The sequence below is a fragment of the Phalacrocorax aristotelis genome, chromosome 8 (genome assembly GCF_949628215.1).
Source record: "Phalacrocorax aristotelis chromosome 8, bGulAri2.1, whole genome shotgun sequence".
Taxonomy (NCBI): domain Eukaryota; kingdom Metazoa; phylum Chordata; class Aves; order Suliformes; family Phalacrocoracidae; genus Phalacrocorax; species Phalacrocorax aristotelis.
Genome location: NC_134283.1, coordinates 42,975,540 through 42,994,401, shown reverse-complemented (window position 1 = coordinate 42,994,401; position 18,862 = coordinate 42,975,540). Strand labels below are relative to the sequence as shown.

The 18,862-nt window shown below is 51.0% G+C and overlaps 1 protein-coding gene across 4 annotated transcripts in view; it reads left to right on the top strand.

The window, feature by feature from the left end:
• Positions 1 to 7,521, top strand: part of JADE2 (jade family PHD finger 2) — an 82,846-nt gene extending 75,325 nt beyond the window's left edge. For 2 of the 4 annotated variants that reach the window (XM_075102913.1, XM_075102912.1), the window contains 2 exons: positions 1,417 to 1,545; positions 3,935 to 7,521. In XM_075102913.1, coding sequence (XP_074959014.1) covers positions 1,417 to 1,545; positions 3,935 to 4,794 — 989 coding nt within the window. In that variant the 3' untranslated portion in view covers positions 4,795 to 7,521. The remainder of the gene's footprint in view (positions 1 to 1,416; positions 1,546 to 3,934) is intronic. The other 2 variants (XM_075102915.1, XM_075102914.1) reach the window with 1 other exon arrangement.
• Positions 7,522 to 18,862: the final 11,341 nt, after the last annotated feature.

Sequence of the window (18,862 nt, the reverse complement as noted above, 5' to 3'; positions counted from 1 at the left end):
AAAAAGTGCTGCTCGGGTTTCTCTTTAGCCCCATTGTGCTGTCTAAACAAAGTTAGATTTTTATTTTGTAAGCGAAGTGAAAAATCTGTCTGCGTTTCTCCAGTTATTTGGCAGGAAAGTAGCAAATACCAATTTTGCTTTTGCTTTTCTTTCCTTCAGTAAGTCCTTTGGTCAGGAGGGGGTTCCTGGCTTGGCAACCCCAGGACTGTAAATCCTCTGTTAATCCAGACTCAGGCAGGTGCAATGCGAATTCCCTCCCCTGCACGCCCAGTACGTTTCCACTGCCGCACCAAGGGGAGCGCAGGGCTTATTCCCTCTGACCCGTCTAGTGCGCGGCCTCTCTGCTGAGGCTGTTTGCAGGTCTGCTGCTGGCTGACACAATAACTGATTCATTTCTTAAAATCGCTGCTCCGCTAGCTGCACAGCTTGTGCAGGTTCAGCCTGCGGGCCAGACTCTGAAAAACTGCGTGTCTCATCTCCACTTCCATCAGCCACCCACATTTTGGTTTAAGGGCAATATCCTCCCCCCGCTGCAAATTAGCAGAAGTTTTAGCATGGACTTCTGTGGGAGAATGACCTAACAGAGTAGGTAAAAACTGTTGAAGTATTTTGCTTGGCAATACAAGTTGTACTTTTATAGGGTATTTGTCCTGTTTACCCAAGAGGAATAAATCCAGTAGAAGTTCAAAGCCATTTAGGAAATATTGATTTTCAGCTGAATGTCTACATAGCTAAGAGTTATATCCCTGGCTTTCCATAGGCGATGCTGGTCATCTTTCCTACTCCATTTACTTATGCTCAAGACACTGCTTAAGTTTTATAGCTTTGGGGTTTTTTTCATGCCCACACAGTATGAGTGCGAACAATTACTATCACTGAAAGGTCAAATAAAATCAAGGTCTGCTTTAAAACACTGCCGAGACCATTGCTGACAAACTGGCTTTGCAGCTGAGTCCCTCCAGAAGATGCTGTTGTTGGTGATGGGTGACACACCGCCAGGTTTGGAGGTCCCCATGTCTCCAGGAAAGTGTCTGAGCAGGGTTCAGGGTTACTGGCTTCTGCTGCTCCCGCAGGTCCTCACCCCAAAGCCATGATCCAGGAGGGCCCCTCAGTGGCCACAGTCTCCAGCGAGTCCCCTGCCTTCGGTAGGACTGCTCCTGCAACCGGGCTAAGTTCATGTCCAAGGCCCAAACCTCTTTTTTATATAACCTACGGGATTCAAATTTTCTTAACCTGTAGAGACGGTAGCCTACAGTTGGCCAAAAAGTGGCCACTGTTCTCCCTTTGGCTTGGAGTTGCTTGCAGGTCTGGTCCAGGTCTCCACCAGAGGGGTGTGCCCCAGGGGAACTTGCTCACCGCAGCATCCCTGATGCCTCGTCTCACATGGAGTTTTCCTTTTTTTCTAAAAAATGCCAGAACAAACTGGGAAGAAGACAAAGGGTAAGAAAAGTGACCCGAGAAGGAAAGGAAGAGATGGTAGAAAAAATAGTCCTGAGAAGAAAGAGAAAAGGAAATCAGTCAACGAAACTGTATTGGGACAACTGGGTAAGTCTGATTTTATGGGTGCAGGGTTGACCTGTGCCGCTGGCGGCTCCCTCTTTCGGGGAGCAGGGTTAAGAGTCCCAGCCCTTGATCCCTCCCGCATGTCTGCAGTGGAGTTACACCCGAGGCCGGGGGAGCCTCTTCCATCTCTGGTCCCTGGTGGGGCAGGGGGTGTAAAATCTGCCCGCCCCTCCCAGCCCCGGGGCTTGCTCCTGGATTGGGCGAATGTGTTACAAAACCTGGGATGTGCTGCTGAAGAGTGATTTCACTTTCTGGTGATAAAATCAGACTTACCCACCCCACAGTAGGGCTAATCCCCTGTATCTTCTGTGCTGAGCACATATTTCATGGCCTATACTGCCCAGGACCGTGCGGTTGCACTGGTTGTGCCGGCGGTCTGGGAGCAACCAGGAGGCAGGCACAAAGCACGGCCGGCCTCTTGAGTTTGCTCAGAGGGCAAGGAGATGCAGGCTGGCTCTGCAGATGCTTCCCCCACCTCCAGCTCTTCCCCATCAGCTACAGCCTACCGCCACTCAGCAGCAGACGGAGCTGGGGGGGGAAGTAAGAAAACAGAACAAAAAAGTCTTTTTTTGATAAGATGCTTGACAACTGCATATGTTTTTTACATGGAATTGGGTTTTTGTTCAGCTTCCTCCAGCGCTGTCACCTCTGCCAGCATGCGGGGCAGGAGGTGATGAATTCACATGTGCTCAGCTGCCCCATGGGTGCACTGGTCCTGTGGGGCTCTCAGACAGTCTGGGGGTGCTATAAAACCCTCCTAAGAGTTTCTGTGGGAGGTCCGGGGGTCTGGGCCACCCTACCTTGCTCCGCTTTAGACATTGCTCACCCCGACTCTGCTGCTTTCTCTTAACTTCAAAGCCGTTGGCTTTTTAGGCAGGAGCCCCTTTGGAAACACGGCTTTTGCACTCATCCTGTCTGCGCTGTTCTCTGCTAAAGAAACTTTGGATTTTCTGGGGCAAATTCCCACAAATGATGAAGGACTGAGGTGTCTCTGAGAAAAGCCGCACTGCTGCCAGCCTGGGAAACCAGGGAGCTGACCCAAAGCTTCACCACGATCTTGTAACCTCCTGGATTTTTGTTAAGGGCTTGAAGCATCACTTGGGGCTGCAGTCATCGGAGAAGGGCTGGGGGAAGGCGAGCTTGGCAGTGCCCTTGCCGGCAAGACCTTGTGCCGCTCAGTGCCTGGGTACCACGCAGTGCTCTAAGGTCATCCTTGCTCCCCTGCATTGGGCTGGTGCCAGGGCAGCGGGGTTTCTCCAAAAGGACCATGGTGACCTACCGGGAGGTGCGGGACTGTCACCTCAATAGTGTGACCTCCGAGAGGGGGTCCGACCTGACCAGCCTCCCCAGTGCCGCCCTTGAGCAGCCCTGGCATTGCGCAGGGAGTTCTGTTTGTCCCCTCTTGGTGCGGAGGAGGGGGTCACATCCCGTATTGCTGCTCACAGGGAGGGGTGATTGAAGCTGTCATCGAGATGGGCACACGTTGCGGACGTGAGTCACCCTGCCCGTGCCACTGCTCTTCCCTTCTTCTGTTGCTAGACTGACTGTTTGAAAAGGAAATCTCTCACCTGAAATAAAAAAACCCCAAACCTAACTTTTCTTCCATCCGTAAAACCAGCTCTGATGTTGAACCTGTGGGTTTCTGTTTCGGGGATTAAAACTGCGTGTGCTTGTGCAGGTACGCGCCTTTCCAGTTGCTAATTAGACCCAGCCCAGCCTGCAATGCTCGCTCTTGCTCTCAGAGAAAATTAGTAGGAAGATTTTCGGCTTTTTCCATTCCAGCCTGTCATCTCTGCTCCTCTTCTTCAGTTTTCATGCTTCTCGAGTATTTGGAGAGGTTCTCAGACCTGCCTCCCTTGCCTTTGCACCAGTCCCATCACCCCACTGACCACCCCAGCTTGGGTGATGGATGGGGTTTTGGCAGCACATGGTGGCAGCTGCTCCTTGGGGAACCTGTCACCCCTCGCCTGGGCACAGGTCCCGCTCTGGTAGCAGTCGCTGAATTTTTAGGCTCACACCTGAGCCTAAAAGGCTGGTCCCGCTGCCTTTGCATGGGAATGTGTTTTCCACCACGCTGGGTTGAGTTGGGACATCTTTGCTACAGAAAGATGCTCTGTTTAGATTTGGGGAAGTTCATGGAGTGTTGGATGTGGGAGATCACTCGGGTTGTTGTGCTGTGACCTCAGTGGATCCCAAATTCATCATTAGTGCTGGAGTAAACCCTCTTCTGTGTCCTGATGCGGTGCATTATGGTTGACCTTTTGAGTGTTTCTCTGGTGCCGAGGAGTTTTGGTGAAGTCGGTGGCATTGTTGAAGGGCAGCATGGCTGTTTCTGGCTCCTGAGGCAATCTTCCCCTTTTGTTTTTTCCAGGCTTGTCAACATCCTTCCCCATAGACGGGACCTTCTTCAACAGCTGGTTGGCGCAGTCGGTCCAGATCACTGCAGAGAACATGGCGATGAGCGAGTGGTCCCTCAACAACGCCCACCACGAGGACAGCACCCCCGGCCTCTCCGAGGAGCTCCTCCAGGACGAGGAGACCTTGCTGAGCTTCATGATGGACCATTCCCTGAGGTCCCCGTTCAAGCAGAGCGAGGCCACAAAGAAAGTGAAAAGCAAAACGAGAACGAACACTAAGAAAAAGCTGCCCAGGAGCAGCCCCCCCGCCATGGGTGGGAGCCACCCGGAAAGCTCGGAGCCCTGGACTAACAACGCCAGTGACTTGTCGGATGACGCCGCCAAGCCTTTCGCTCCAGATTCCAGACCGAGCAAGTTGGAGAAAGGGGCGGCGAAGCTTCCCACCGACCGCAAAGGGACAGGCGAGGCAAAAAAGGCGGCCAAGAAGGGGTCTCTCCCAAAAGCCGGTGAGCCTCACCCCCCGGCTGGGGTGAGGGGCTGCGGCAGCAAGGAGGAGGAGGAGGAGGAGACGCTGCGCTGTGCTCAGCCAGAGCCCAGCCCCGCAGCCAAAGTGCCTGACTCCGTAGGTAGCCCCAAAACCGTCGTGCGGTTCAAATTACCAAAGGAGAGCCGAGGGACTCGGAGGTCGCAGCCCCCCAAGCCCGACGGTGCCGGCGGAGCTCCCTTGCGCCGTTTTGATGCCGAGACGGACGGCTACTTCTCCGACGCAGAGATGAGCGACTCGGACGGGGAGTCCCGCGGCGGCAGGGCGCAGCGGGGCCAGCTGGATGCGGCCAGTGAGGACATCGTCAGGATGAGCATCCTGGCATCTTAACTCCTCCCGACTGTGCCGGCTCGACGAGGCCTCAACCCAGTTCCAACTGCCATGTCCAATTTCTGCCTGGTATCATAGCAAGGGGGATTTTTAATATGTGTATATAGTTGGAAATTCGGCACTGTTGTCTTTCTCTTCTCTATACGCCTGAGATACAGCTTCAGCTTCACTGACATCGATGACCATGACAGTAGTGGTCCCTCCCCGGATCCCCGCTGGACCCCACTTCCCGGGAAGACGAACCGGCACCCGGCGGGACCGATGTCGAGGGTGCCGAGAGGGCAGAGGGTGCCGGTACCTGTGCTTTCTGCAGGGATGACAGTTTAATTAATGGGCATTATTTAACGAGGGGCAGATTTCTGCCCGGGACGGTTGCCCCTGGAGCAGGGAGCGAGTGGAGGGTACGGTAGTGGCCAGCTGCGGGAGGGGAAATACCCGCCTGTGTGCGCGTATACGAGGAAGCAAAATAAGCGATACTAAAATAAATAATGACTAAAGCACAAAAAGCTTGGAGGAAAGCGCTCGGGGTGGAAGAGAGCAATGTTACATTTCTATTTTTAGAAAAAAAAAAACCAGATTCGGTCATTATTTTTCCCCTCAGCTTTCCGTCTGGTCGGGATCTGCCCAGGGGCCAGGATGCAGAATTTCTCCGTGTCCCTGCCCTGTAGGTCGACCCCGTTGAGGTCATTAGAAAAACTGAAGTGATTTACTCAGGTGAATTGATCAGCTGTTAGCAAGCTGGAAAATGGAACTGCGGGGCAGGAGGGAGGAGAAAAGCATCCTTTAAAAACACCGTGGGGAGTCGGGAGCTGGTTTAACCTGGGAGGTTGAGCGAAGTTTTTCTGCCCGTGCTTCCCTCCGATGGCTGCCGTGGTCCCACCGTGCTGTGGTGGCACGTTCGAAGTCCCCTTTGCACAATGAAATACTTGGCCCCGAGGCCAAACGTACCATCACCGAGGGGAAATGGAAACGCTTGCCTTCACCATTTTATTTTCCTACTAAACGCTACAATGGAAATGGTGAATTTATTCCTCCCCATCCTTTTTTTTTTTTTTTCCTTATTCCTTAAATCCTGGTTACAAGCTGTTGACTCGTTGTGGGAGGGTGATTCACAGAAGCTGACATTATAAATATTACAATAATTTAATGCATAAAATGTCCCCAGTAAGCCTTAAATGTTGTTTAAAAGCCCATGTTACCTACAAGTCAGGCGAATTTCCATGTTTGCACTTAATTGCACCATTACTTCGGTTTTGGCTTCAAAGGTCACAGTTAAGTCGTGCTACGTGTTTTATTGGAGTGACCCCAGTGTGAGCTCAGGGAACAAAAAAAAAAAAGGAATTCACTGAAACTTTTGTTGTTGTTGTTTTTTAAAAATAAAAAATGTTTAAAAAAAAAAACTAAAAAAAAAAAAATAACCAAACCTGGGACACTTCTGCAACCGGTTAAACCCATCACTAAACAAAAAACCTTGCAATTGTCAAACCAATCAGTCAAATAATTTTGTGGATGCCAAAGAATATTTTGACAGTCAAGCAGCACAGCCAGAAACCGGAAACTTGTCATTATGAAAAATTTGGAAGTTATTTAGCAACAAAGGACTAGAGACACACCCATAACACACTGCTGCGGCGTTAGGTTCCAAGCTTGCTCCGAGGGATGCTGCTGCTCCGAGACCGCATCCTGCCGTTTTGATTTCCGATGCTTTTTGCTCATTTCACTGTGAGCTTTCTTTTGAAACTCTGAGACTCCTTCGATTGATGTTTTAGAGTAGATCATCTTTATCAGCCTTCCAAAGTCCTTATTATTGATCAAATTGCAGCAAAGATAAGCGATGACAGCCTAGCTCATCCCAGGCATGGCGAGCAGCGGGGGCTTCGGGTCGGGTGCCGAGCGCCTGCGCCCAGCCCTGGCTAAGCCCAACACTAACCTGGCCGAGACTGACCATGCCTGGGGAGGAATCTTCCTCCGATGGGAAGAATGTTACACAACTTATTAGCAGGAAAAGAAAAAAAAACCAAACACCAAACAACAGAAAATCAACAAAATGGGAACCACCTTTGTTATAAATTAGCATAATCCATTGATGTTGGAAATGAAAATCTGCTCATTAATTAAGGCTCAGTATGTTCAGATAATGTTAAATACAGTAAATAGGACTTAGTTTATCTTATCAGGCTTGCTAGCTTTAGCTACAGTATCCTAGTATAAGAGTCATAACAATAATCAATATGCTGCCTTTTAATGAATCTTGCTTCCGTGTGCTTCACTCAATTATGGTTAAAAAAACAAAAAGCAATCCACAAATTTCACTGTACACAGCTCCATTCATCAGCTTCTGCACTACTTGTCTTCTCAGTACAGGAAAGCAAAAAGGGGGAGACTTTAAAGAACAACCAACCCGGCGCTGCCAGCACCAGGCAATAAAACAGTTTGAAACGCTCCCAAACCATCAGACATTGTATTTTGCCATCGGGAGATGGTGTTTAGGTGGGGAAGGCTAAAGGGGGGTTGTGGGGCACATCAGACCTGGGGAGAAGAATTGGGTGGAGGGAATAGAGAGGAGCCAAGGGGGTCTCGTCAGCCGTGGGGCTGGGCAAGGGATGGCAGGGCTGGCCGGCAGCAGGACGGCTGCAGCCACCCTGGTGCATCCCCTCGGAGCAGGGGAGCCTGGCGTTCGGGAGAGAAAATGCACAAGGAAAATATTTTTGATGTTACTGTAAATGTATTTTGAAATGAATAGAAAGAAAAAAAATAAAAGGGTTTATTTTAGTAGAGAAATGTTGTCTTTTAAGATGTATAAACTGCAGGAATTGACATTTGCACTGTAAGAGCACCCGTTTCCTTGGAGAAGCAGCAGCCGTTGAGGTGAGGATGCGAATAGCATCATGCCCTGATCGTGGAGCACAGCCCCAACATCACCCCAGCCCTGATAGCTGTGGGGTTTCCCAAGGACATCTCCGATTCCACACACCCTTTTTCCGCACAGCCATTTTTGAAATGATTTTATTTTTGCTTGCACCTGTTTTACAGGGTTTGGCTGCCCGCCGTCCCACGGAGCTCACCCCAAGGCGGGGTGCAGAACAGAGCCGGGAGCGGGGTGCGGGAGCAGCCGCCGGCGGGAAGATGCTGCTGCAGGGTAGGGCGTGAGATTTGGTTGTTCTTTAAGGAAATCCCCCCGCAGTTTGCGCCATTCCACACTCAAAACAGACCCACTTCACATCAGTTACAGGAAACGATATGAATGTCACAGGAGGAGAAACCCTTCTGTTTTCTTTGTTTCAAAGAACGTGATGTGCCATTTGTTAATATAAAAGAGAAATATTGAAAATATATTGAAAAGAGCAATTTTAAATTATTTTTGGCTTATGTTGCAATATTTATTTTCTTGTATTAGAAATTCCTTTGTAGAGAAAAAATGTATTTTTCATTAATGCAAAAACCTATTTCTCCTTTTTGTACATTTTCCATGTTAGTTAATCCTTAAAGCAATATAATGTTATCAGACTCGTTCTGTGTGAGACTGTATTATGCATGCTATTTGTGTTGCCTTGGAATAGCTCTGTCTGCCATTATTTTCATCCTGTTTAGATACAGTGTATGCTTTAATACACATTGGGACCATGGCCCATTGCTTATGAAAAAAAAACCCTTTGCATTCCTCAATGTGTTGGCAAATGCAGTCAATAAAGCAGTGTTTTCTGTGTACCTCTGTGTTGGTGTAATGAGCAAAGTCACGCAGAGCAAATTTACCCGGGGACCGGAGGGCTCGTTGGAGCATCCCAGGGGATGCAGCTCTGTGCGAGGGGATACGGAGCTGGTCCATCCCTGCTGATGCAGCCGCTCTCTGCCCATGAACAGCGAATTTCCATTGCGTTTCCATTTCAATTTCCATTGCAAGATCTCAGCGAGCCCTTGGAGAGCACGGCTGGAGATGTTTTGTCGGTGCTAGACAGGAAAGCCCAAGCAAGAGGGTGCTCCCACAGTCCCCAGTGCCTGAAAGTTTCTGTGATTCAAGGTAAATACCTTTCTCTTGGAGATCTAAATCTTGTTTTGAGACTTGGAGGAAAACACTCAGCGGGGGCCCCGCTGGGAGATTTGGAGGAGCAACGCCTTGCACCAGCAGCCAGCGTAACAGGCAGGGAAACGCGCTGTCCCATTTGCTATTCACAGGAGCAAAAGCAAGCTGTGAAATCCAAAACACTACAGCGATGTGTTGCTGTTTGTAACACGCTGCTTGTCTCTTTGCTGGTGTGGATTGCGGGCAGGTGGGCGCCGGGGCTGACCCACCGTCATACCTCCCTGTGCCGAGCATGGTGGGAGAGGCAGGGCTCATCCAGATAGCTCTGAAAACTCGCTGGAATGGGGCCCACATCTCCCTGCACATGCACAGGCAGCCTGGGGACCACGGGCAAGGGCGTTCCTTCATTTCAGCAAATACTCAACTGGGTCTGGGTACCAGGAACCCCCCTCCACAAAATGTGGGACCCCTTAGTGTTTGGCCACTTCATCTGGGTGGGCAATTAGTCATAAAGGAATTGTTGGCCTTTCGTTTTTTTGTCTTACCTTTTTTGGCGTTTCCTGGCACATTTTTCTTTTCTTCTGTAAAATCGACCAAGTGCCCAAGCTGCTGAAGGAAAATGAGATATTTAATAGACATACTTTGTTCGATTTATTACCAAAGTGATTAATCAGGGAAATCATAGCGCACAGAGAAGGCAGCACTAAAACCATCAATCTGAGATGGGTCTTCTGGGGGGGTGGGGGAAGGAGAGAAGGAAATCCACCTTTAAACTATCACGGCCCTATATTTTGCACTTAAATGAAAAGACAAAGGATCAGTTTATTGCAAACTAAGGATTTTATTACTGGCCTGTGTTATTGCTTGCAGTGCCTGAGGCACCCCAGTGACAAACTGGAATTCCTGGCTGGTCCACGGAGCCTCATGGCGCAGACACACTGCCTGCAGCATCGTGTATGAACCCGTCTGCCCAGAGCCAGTTCAAGAGCTGTCTTCTGTAATAAGTTTTTCACCTGTTCTAGGGAGGGAGATATTAAAGAGTTCCATTTCATAAAGCAGGGAGCGAGGCCAGCCCGCTGTGCTGCTGGTTTGAGAAAAACCCCTTTGGTTTGACTCCCCTGATTTACCCTCAAGCCCTGGTGATGCCTCAGGCCCTGGGATACTCCCAAAATGTCCAAGTGGGGATAACACACGGCACGGCCAGGCCTGGGAATTCTGATGCTGGGGCAATGCCCTTACAAACCAGCAAGGATTTTGCCTCCAAAATATCTGAGCCTCATGGAAGAGAGAGCTACCCAAATTGCTGGGAAGATGCATCCCTGCCTCTGGCACCTGTATTAGATGGTTATTAGATGGCTGGGGTGGTCTGGCTAGAAGCATCATGGGAATGGGCATGGGAAATGGAACCCAAACACCTGGAAGTGAAGGAAGAAAGAAGATAATTTGGGGCATCTAACAGGACTGTGTTGCCTCTGTACATCCCTCCTTTCCCAGAGAGCCCATACTAGAGGCAATAACCGAGACAACAACGAAACCAACCTACCAACAATAGCTCGGCCCTGTATTTTTGGCATCCTTCTTTCTAGGAAAGCACCTTCTAACCCAACCAGCTGGCTCTTGCAGGAGAGAGGTGCAGCAAGGAGCTCTGCAAGGCCAGGACCCAAGCCCTGGGTACCCAAACCGTGGCAGCACCCTCTCTGCCCCTCACCATCACCAGGTGAGAGCCATCGGCACCAGTCCCCGAGCCTCCGGCCGCGAGGGTTGCTGCTGGTTTTCCAGGCACCCAACAGAGCAGGGACAGCCAGCCCTGGGGCACCAGGGCTCCACCAGCAGCACCGCATCATCCTCCTACAGCCCAGCCCAAGAAATACTTCCCCAGTGAAGTTACAAAAAGCCACTCTTATTAAAAATATATATATTTATAGGCACTTATAGCACATAGGGTTTCCCTGTGGTGCCTGCTTGGGGTTTGCACCCTTGTCACAGATGGTGCTGAATGCCTCAATCAGGAGCGAGCAGGCAAAGAATCATTTCAGTTTAATGTGAAGATAAATGTTAGGCTATCCCCTTTGTTTTGCATAAGGATTACAAGTGCCACCGTAAATACTAATGGGGCAAATATGCCCCACTGTCAGTAAATTGTCAGCGACGGATGTGAAAATTAATTATTTTCCCTTCAACTTATCCTGAAAGAATTGCAGTAAGATCTCGTTTCACTGTGTTTGATTAAGTGCTACTGGTATAACATGATTTCCCCTAACCATTACAAGTGCTGGTGCTGTACTTCTGCATAAATGCCTCTAATGTGATGAGACTGTATTTAATATTTACTCTTCCAAAGTTAATACATTTAGGGGAGATATTTGTGTGCTAAAGATAGCTCCTTGGGCTTGGATTTCCATGTAGGGCTGTGAAATGATGCGTCTGCTGTGATTGCAACAGATTAATAATTAAAAAAAAACCTCTAAAAAAATAAACAAACCTATGACTAACCCACAAGACACGGGAAAAATCCAGCTCCAGCCAACACCAACCCTGGCTGAACCAGCTGGGTTTCACAAGCACTGCCTCTGCCTCGACATCTTGCCCGTCCCAAACTCCACTTGACGAACTCATTCCCCGTTCATTTAATGGACAAATTAAAATTGGACTCGTGCGTGTGATGCGCAGGGTTTAACCAGGCACCTCTTTTTTTGCAGAGGATTAGCGGGGGGAGGTAGCAGTGATGAGATGCAGCTGGTTTTGATGGTGATGGAGCTCTTTCTGCTCCTGTGATGGCCCTGTATGCTGGAGATCATCCACAGAGTCATGGTGGGGATGTGCTCGGCCCCCAGCCAAGCAGTTTTGGGGGCACAGGGGGAGCCCACGGCTTTGCCCGTGTCCACCCCTCACCTGCAAAAGGGTGCTGCAGGCGCTGATCCTGGACCTCGTCTGCACAGGGATATAAATCATGCAAATGGCAACTAATTTATAGGGGGACTCGAAGAAGGTAGGAGGAATAGATCCCCTCCAAAGTCAGGAGTCGGCTGCTGGGGGTGTTGCTTGTGCTGTGGCTGCGCTCAGAAATGAGCCCCGGGGGTGTCCGTGAGCTCTGCTGATGTGTGCAAGTGGTGGGATGGAGTTTCCCAAAGTGGTGGGATGGCATTTCCCAGCCAAGCTCGCTCTCCTGAGCATCAGCCGCGGTGGTTTTGCTCAGGGGTAGCTGCTGTACGTTCAGATACAATAAAGATTAAAATAATTGACTGCCTGTGCTTATATTTTAAGTGGTACTTCATAATGCTGACACTGAACACTAGGAGAAAACGCAGAGGTTAAAATATTGCTGTTACGACTTGGTCATTAGCAGCCCTGCAATGAGCTTGAAATGGTCTGATCAATTAAATGGAGTTTTTCCTGGGAGGCAAGCAGGTCAAAAAGCAAAATAACACATCTGCAGCCATAACTCCTGGGAAAATGATTCTCAGGAGGGAGATGCTGTGTTTGTTTAGGACGCTGCTGCCATCAGAGCGGGACGCGGGCCATCCACGCGGGTCTGGACCTGCCACGTGCTCTGCCTCCGTCCAAGCATCCCCCTGTGCAGGCTGGAGTGCTACAAGCAGCTCCAGGCACCCTGCAAGTGAGAGAATTCCCTGTGGAAAACAAGGTACCGAAACCTCTTCCAAGAACACTCAGCTAAAAATAGGTGTTTGTTGTATGGGATACCACAAATAACACTCATGCTGCGCAGAGGGGCGGGCAGGCGGGGGGGATAAATTCCTGCCCTTAATAAGCAAGCAGGATCAATAAAGCATTTCTAAAAGAGGAAAATCAGCAATTTTTGCAGCTCCAGCTTTAAAACGACCAAGTTCGGGGGGTAAAGCATAGCAGGAAGGATGCCAGTCCTTGTGCCGCACATTCCCAAAGGCAGCTTGGACCAGGTGTGATCCTGGGGGACACAGGAGACCTCGACACCCAGAGAGGACAGCACACAGACCCGGGGTGGGCCCATTCCCCTGAAGGGCTGCTTCTGGAGACCCATGGCGAATGAGCTTGTTCCAATCAGCTTTTTAAATCCACCACAGAGAGAGCACCCTCCAGAGCAGCGCAGAGCCAAGCAACATCACTGCGTGGCCAGTGGCAGGACGGGGACACACATCCCCCGTGCCCCGAGCATCCCCTCCTCGGCACCAGCTCTTCTCTTGCAGCAAAAGGCATCTATGGCTGATTTTTTAGGCTTTCTGAGGCTTGAAGATGGCGAGACACAGTCAGCCACAGGGCAGCAGTGCTGTCATTTATCGGCATGGCAAGAGCCAGATGTGTGCCAAGACACAAGGACTTTGGTCACTCCTCCGCTCTGAAGCCTGCAAGCATCTCCCCAGTCCTCTGCGTGCGCTAGACAACAGCTATAAAACTGGATTATATAAATACCCCAGGATGAAGAAGCACTATAAGCTCCAGGAGCGCGGGCTGGGAGCGGCATGGGCATGGCACGGCACCGGCATCTCTGTGGCCGTGCCTCCCCAGCACCAACAGGAACCACAGCCGGCTGGCAACATCCCACCAGCCCACCTGTGATGTGCGTGCAATATTTTCCATCCCAAGCATTAGAAAATAGTCGGTGAGGATGAAGTAACTGCCCCACCTGACACCAAGGCAGCTGTCACAGCCACCTCCGGCTCACAGCTATCTTTTACGGTTAGAAAACATGACCTGAGCTTTGCAACTCGGCGAACCTGGGAAATACCCTGCAAAGGTATTTCCATCCCGCTCCCTTCCATCATAGCACAGGTGAATCTGGATGGAAGGGGGCAGGAATGCAGCCAATTTGGGAGCAACCAGCCACCAGCATGTGTTACAGCAGTAACTAAATAAAATTATCAGTTGAAGACACCCTCAAGCTGGGAAAAGACTTAACTGCGGTGCTGATGTAGCTTATTCTCAGCATCGGTGAGTGGTTGCAGGTAAACCAAAAAATCTCTTTGGTGCATTAGATGTTCCTGCAGTGCCTAGCAAGAGCTGAGCAGGAGGTGGCTGCTCAGGCCATCGCCGTCTCTGAGGAAGAGGAGGGCGATGCTTCAGGATGGTGTTGGAGAAAGCCCCTGAGCAGTGTGGGCGGCAGCGACGACGCCAGGTTGGGAGCAGCAGAGCTGCCCCGGCGCTCAGCTCAGCACCGACAGCCCAGCGTGGCATCTGGCATCACCTGGAAACTCCAGCTATGGTTTTGATGGTTTTGACCCCGACCCACCTCATGGTCCATCAGCGGGGACGGCAAATGTCTGACGAGTAACTTCCCTATGAAATCATTAATTCAACCTGTCCCTTACAAACCTCCTCTGCTGAGCAGCTCGCCAAACACTGCTGGGAGCAAAGCAAGGAGCACAGATCAGATTTATACCTCAGAGGGATGATCTCTCCAAGCCTGGTTGAGCTCTACACACTTTCAAGCACTTTAAAAGACAGTTAAATTAGCTTATCTATCTCAGGCCACTCCAAAGCTGAGCGGGGACGTGAACCCCACAGGTACTGTACATTGTGTTGTTCTTGTTCTTGCAGATTTTGTTGTCTTTTACCTAGTATTTAGATGTTGAGTGATTCCTTATTTAAACACTCCATCTTATCTGTGTGATACAAATCTGCAGCTGTGACATTTCAGGGTTATTGCCTTTGCAGCATCTGTAATAACAGAAGGATGAAAAAAGTCAACATGCGTATGGGACAAGGCAAATATGTGCTGAGTATTTGGGGTTGTGTTACATGGAGAGAAAAGATAATGGATTGTTTCCCATGTGACGAGCATAGCAGTTGCAAGGGGAGGAAAAAAGGTTGGTTCTGGGTGTTTTTATTGCTCCAGCCCTCCCTGCCCACCTCCCCTCTGGGTCTTGGCAGCGTCTCAGCAGGAAAGCTGGAAAAGAGCCTGTTAAATGCAGGGCACAATATGCCAAACCACCAGGAAACCCAGCAAAGCCTGTGTCAAAATGTCCCTTCTGCAGCTCTGCTTGCAAGGTCGCATTTGGGTTTGGTGGTAACAAGAGAGTAATGGTGAACTGCTCAGCTTTCACGGCGGTTTTCTCTGACCTTCTTCAAAGAGAAGGCGAATTTTGGCTAAGGTGCCCTAAGAGCAAAATTAAATGTACTTTTGAAGTCTGTAAACTTCACCAAGAGGATGTTTTTTGGACTGGAACAGGGTGTGGGGCAGCAGGGAAGCTCAGCAGTAGGATGGGTGCATTTGCAGCTCCTGGCAGAAACGCCTAATGCCCCAATAGTCAGCAAAACTAAAACAGGGTCTGGACAAGATGCTGAAAAATGTTCCTTCATTTTGGGGGAAATGGCCTGGATAAATCAATAGATTCCCCTCCCCTTTCATTCCTCTCTGGTTTTTGTCCAGCACCAATGATGCCGGTTTCTGCCAGTGGCTCTGCTTTCCCTTTTGGGTGCAGAAGGAAGATGCCAACACACCCAACAGGAGAACATGTCACCTTTGGGGTAGTTCATCACCAGCAAACAACCCCACCCACACTATAAGCCAAGCCCGGCTCCTCCGGGACCATGTACAAGCAGAGACAGAGGGATGCAGCACTGGTGCCTGTTGTATAATTGCAGTGGGGACTCTGGTTTTTAACAAACTCCTGGCACCTGGAGATTGCTAATCTGTGGGGAGAGCCTTGGGCCTGGCTGCTTTTATGGACTGCATAGAGTAAGAGCAGATTTATGACCCAAATGAAATATTAACCTCTGTGTAACTCTCTGCTTTCTAATGGGGGCTGATAGGATGCCATTTACCGGCTATGAGACTGCTCACTGGCTTTTTTTATTACTTTCATAAAATCTTTGGCATAGCTAAGGATTCCCATCTCCTTACAATTAAGTGGACAACACCGGCTGCTTGAGCAAACAGAATTACGTTACACTAACGAATGCATGGCCGAGCGAGCCCAAGGGCAGCACTGCTGACTAGCCAGAAGGAAATGTGCTTGGACCCTCGAAAAATTACATTTCAGTTCATTTCCCAGTTTGAAGGTAGTGTTTGCTGGCTGCTGAAGAAGAGGTGGGATGCCGGGGGCTGGCAGCACTGAACTCATCATGCATTTACGAACTCGTTTTGCATTTTTGGTTCCTACACGTATCAATGAAAGGGATTTGTTGGAAATGAGGGAATGGGGACACGGGGAAAGGTTTGCTGGCTGGGGCTTGCATGAATCTGAAGGGCAGTAAATAAGCAAGGAATTAGGTCATTACCGAATGGCAAGCAAGAACCAGGAGTCAGTTCCCAGCAGCAACTGGAACATCTCCCATCAGCAGGCTGTCGACTAAACCCAGCTCGAATGCGCTTTCACAGCTCTCTGAAGGTAAGCACCAGGAGTGGAGGTCTTCCTGGCAAAATATCCCCATCCCCTTTGCTTCGCTTTGTGCCTCTTTGTCTTTCCCGGGAAGGTGCATGGGGCCGGGGCTGTGTCCCCACTGTGGGACATGGCACCTAGTCAGGGCCGTCCCCCCCGAGGATGCTGCCTTGGGCTGGTACGAGCAGAAACCCTGCTGCAGGCAGTTTCATCTACATTTTGCTCTGAGATTTTTGACTCATCCCAACCTGAAAGTCAGAACGAAACTCACAGCGGGGGGGACCTGAAACACCAAAACCCGGGGGAGGCTTGCACCCATGCCCAGGAGCAAGAGGCAGTGGGGAGGCTGCAGAGGGCTGACACCAGATCACCTCCCAGATCTCTGGCAGTCAGTCCCCTCTGCTCCCCATCCTGGCCTCTTGCCGGTGCTGCAGCCCCTTTTAGGATGCTCTTGGATCCAATCTGAGCAAGAGGACTGACAGGCTCATCTCCGCTGCAGAGGAATATGGTTTTCATCCTGTGACACCGTCAAAAGTAAACCAAAAGTAAAAGCCTAGACTGAAACACTGCTATGCCCCCCCTCCCAGCACCAGCTCTATTCCTCTAATGACTGGCCCAAATTCCCCAGCCTGCACGCTGGCTTTGCCCCACACAAGGGCCTCGCATAGCTGAGCCCCGCCATAGCTCAGTGCAGCTCAGCAGCATGGGGGGGATGCCCGGCTCCTGCTCTGGCATATGTGATTATGACCCCAGATTATCACGACAGGGAATGTAACATCTCCTTCCTAACCAAGACGAGGGGACCGCGGTGCTGACTTTCCCAGCCAGGGCTCAGCCCCTGCCTTCCCATTCCCCAGGGCCGTCATCTCCCCTTGGCGTGGTTTTGGCACCTTCACCTGGGGACGGGGAGGGAGAGAGGGGAAGGCATCGCTCGGTGACACCGAGAGCACCATCTTCCCCACAAAAGGCATGAGTCACCTCCGCAACGCGCAGCCGGTGTCAGCCTGAGACACAGGATCCCAGCGCTCTGCCCACACGCTGCTGAAGAGAGCCAGCCAAAATGAGCGCGTGTGGCTTCCCGGCAGTGCCTGGCCCCCTCTTTCCTTCCTCCCCCCACCACCACTTTCAACAGCCACCAGCTCTGCTCAAAAGGATGCTGCTTTCAGAAGGTGGGTTTTTTTTTTTGTGGTCGATCTGGGCCAGCTGGCTTCAGAAAGAAAACTTGGGACTTATCTCCCCCCTCCCTAAGTTACAAGCAGCTCTCCAAGCAGTTTGTGTTGGGTCTGATGCGGTGGAGAGGGGCTTTGCTCCAAGAGAGCTTCCCCTCGCTGCTGCACACACGCTCTGCGCTGGCAGCACAGCCCTGCTGAGTGCCTTCCCACCCCCGGCAGTGGGGACAGGGACGGGGACGCGGACAGACACCCCTGAGGCACACCAGGATGCTCAGCATCGCCGCAGCCTGAGGATCGTCTGCTTCCCTGTGCTTTGTGCCTGCTCTTTGCTTACTGATGAAAACAGTACTGATGAAATACGTTACCGCAATTATTTTATGATTTCTCAAGTCTAATTTGATGGCAAGGTGGGACTCCAGCCCTGCAGGCAGGCGACCGCGCTGCAGAGCATGCAGGAACCATCGCTGCTCCCCCAAATGACACTGGGTTGTCCCCATGCTCACTGGTGGCTCACCTCCTGGCAAGCTGGTGGGTGGGAGTTAGGCTGGACCTGGCAAAATAAATCCATAAATAAATAAAACCCTTGGAAAAAGCAACACTCGGCTGCTGCTGGTAGCATTTACCCCAGCCCATTCCCACTCGCCCAGCCCAGCCGCCCCCAGGGTGGATGGTAGCAGGAGCAACCCAAAGGGATGCGGGGCTGTGCACGGAGGAGCGCACAAAGGAGCGGCTTTGGTGGTAGCAGTGCATGGGAATTGCTCTTTTCTGCAGGAATACGAGGCCCCAGCAAGGTCATGGGCAAAGCTCCCCTTGGCTGCAGCGGGGCTGGGGCTGAGCATCAGCAACACCGTACCTGTTAAACCATCAGCCTCGCTCCCTCTCTGGCACCTCAGCTGTGCCCCAGGAGAGGCAGCATGCCACAGCCACACTTTATTTGCTGCCACCTGGAAGACTGGTGGCATGACCAGTCACTGGCACTCGGTCACTGTCACCTCTCCTGCCTTTAGATGGAAAGACTGAACTACACGGTCATAGCCCAAAGTCCAGACATCCCCTTGGTTGGTGGCTTTGAGTGACATTAAAATGGGCTCAGGGTCTGTCCTGATGAACACTCCACCAGTGCACGCTCCGGCATGGGCACCGCCACCTCCGGGGCAGATGTCCCAGCACTGGGGAAGACATTTTTTCGGAAGTGCGGTGCCTCTGGGCTGGTTTGAAGCTGCATGGGGGTCAACCGAGTGCCTGCAGAGTGGCTTCATTCCCCCGGGACAGCCGAGGAGCAGCTGAAGAAACCATCCACCACCCGCCACAGTGCCTGTTGGAGGGGGAGCTCTGCCACAGCTCCCAGATTCGGCACTTTTATTGAACGCCACGTTAACCAGTTCAGCAAACTGCAGGGGAAGTGTGGGGAGAAGCTGAGATTTGCAGGCTCTTGTTAGGTACAAACGCTGCTCAGCTGCGTGGCAGTTACTTACCCATGTGGTTGATGCAGAGAAATCGTGCAAATAAATATAAAGCAGAACTTGCCGTAGAGCCTGAGCATAACCCGCCTGGATGGG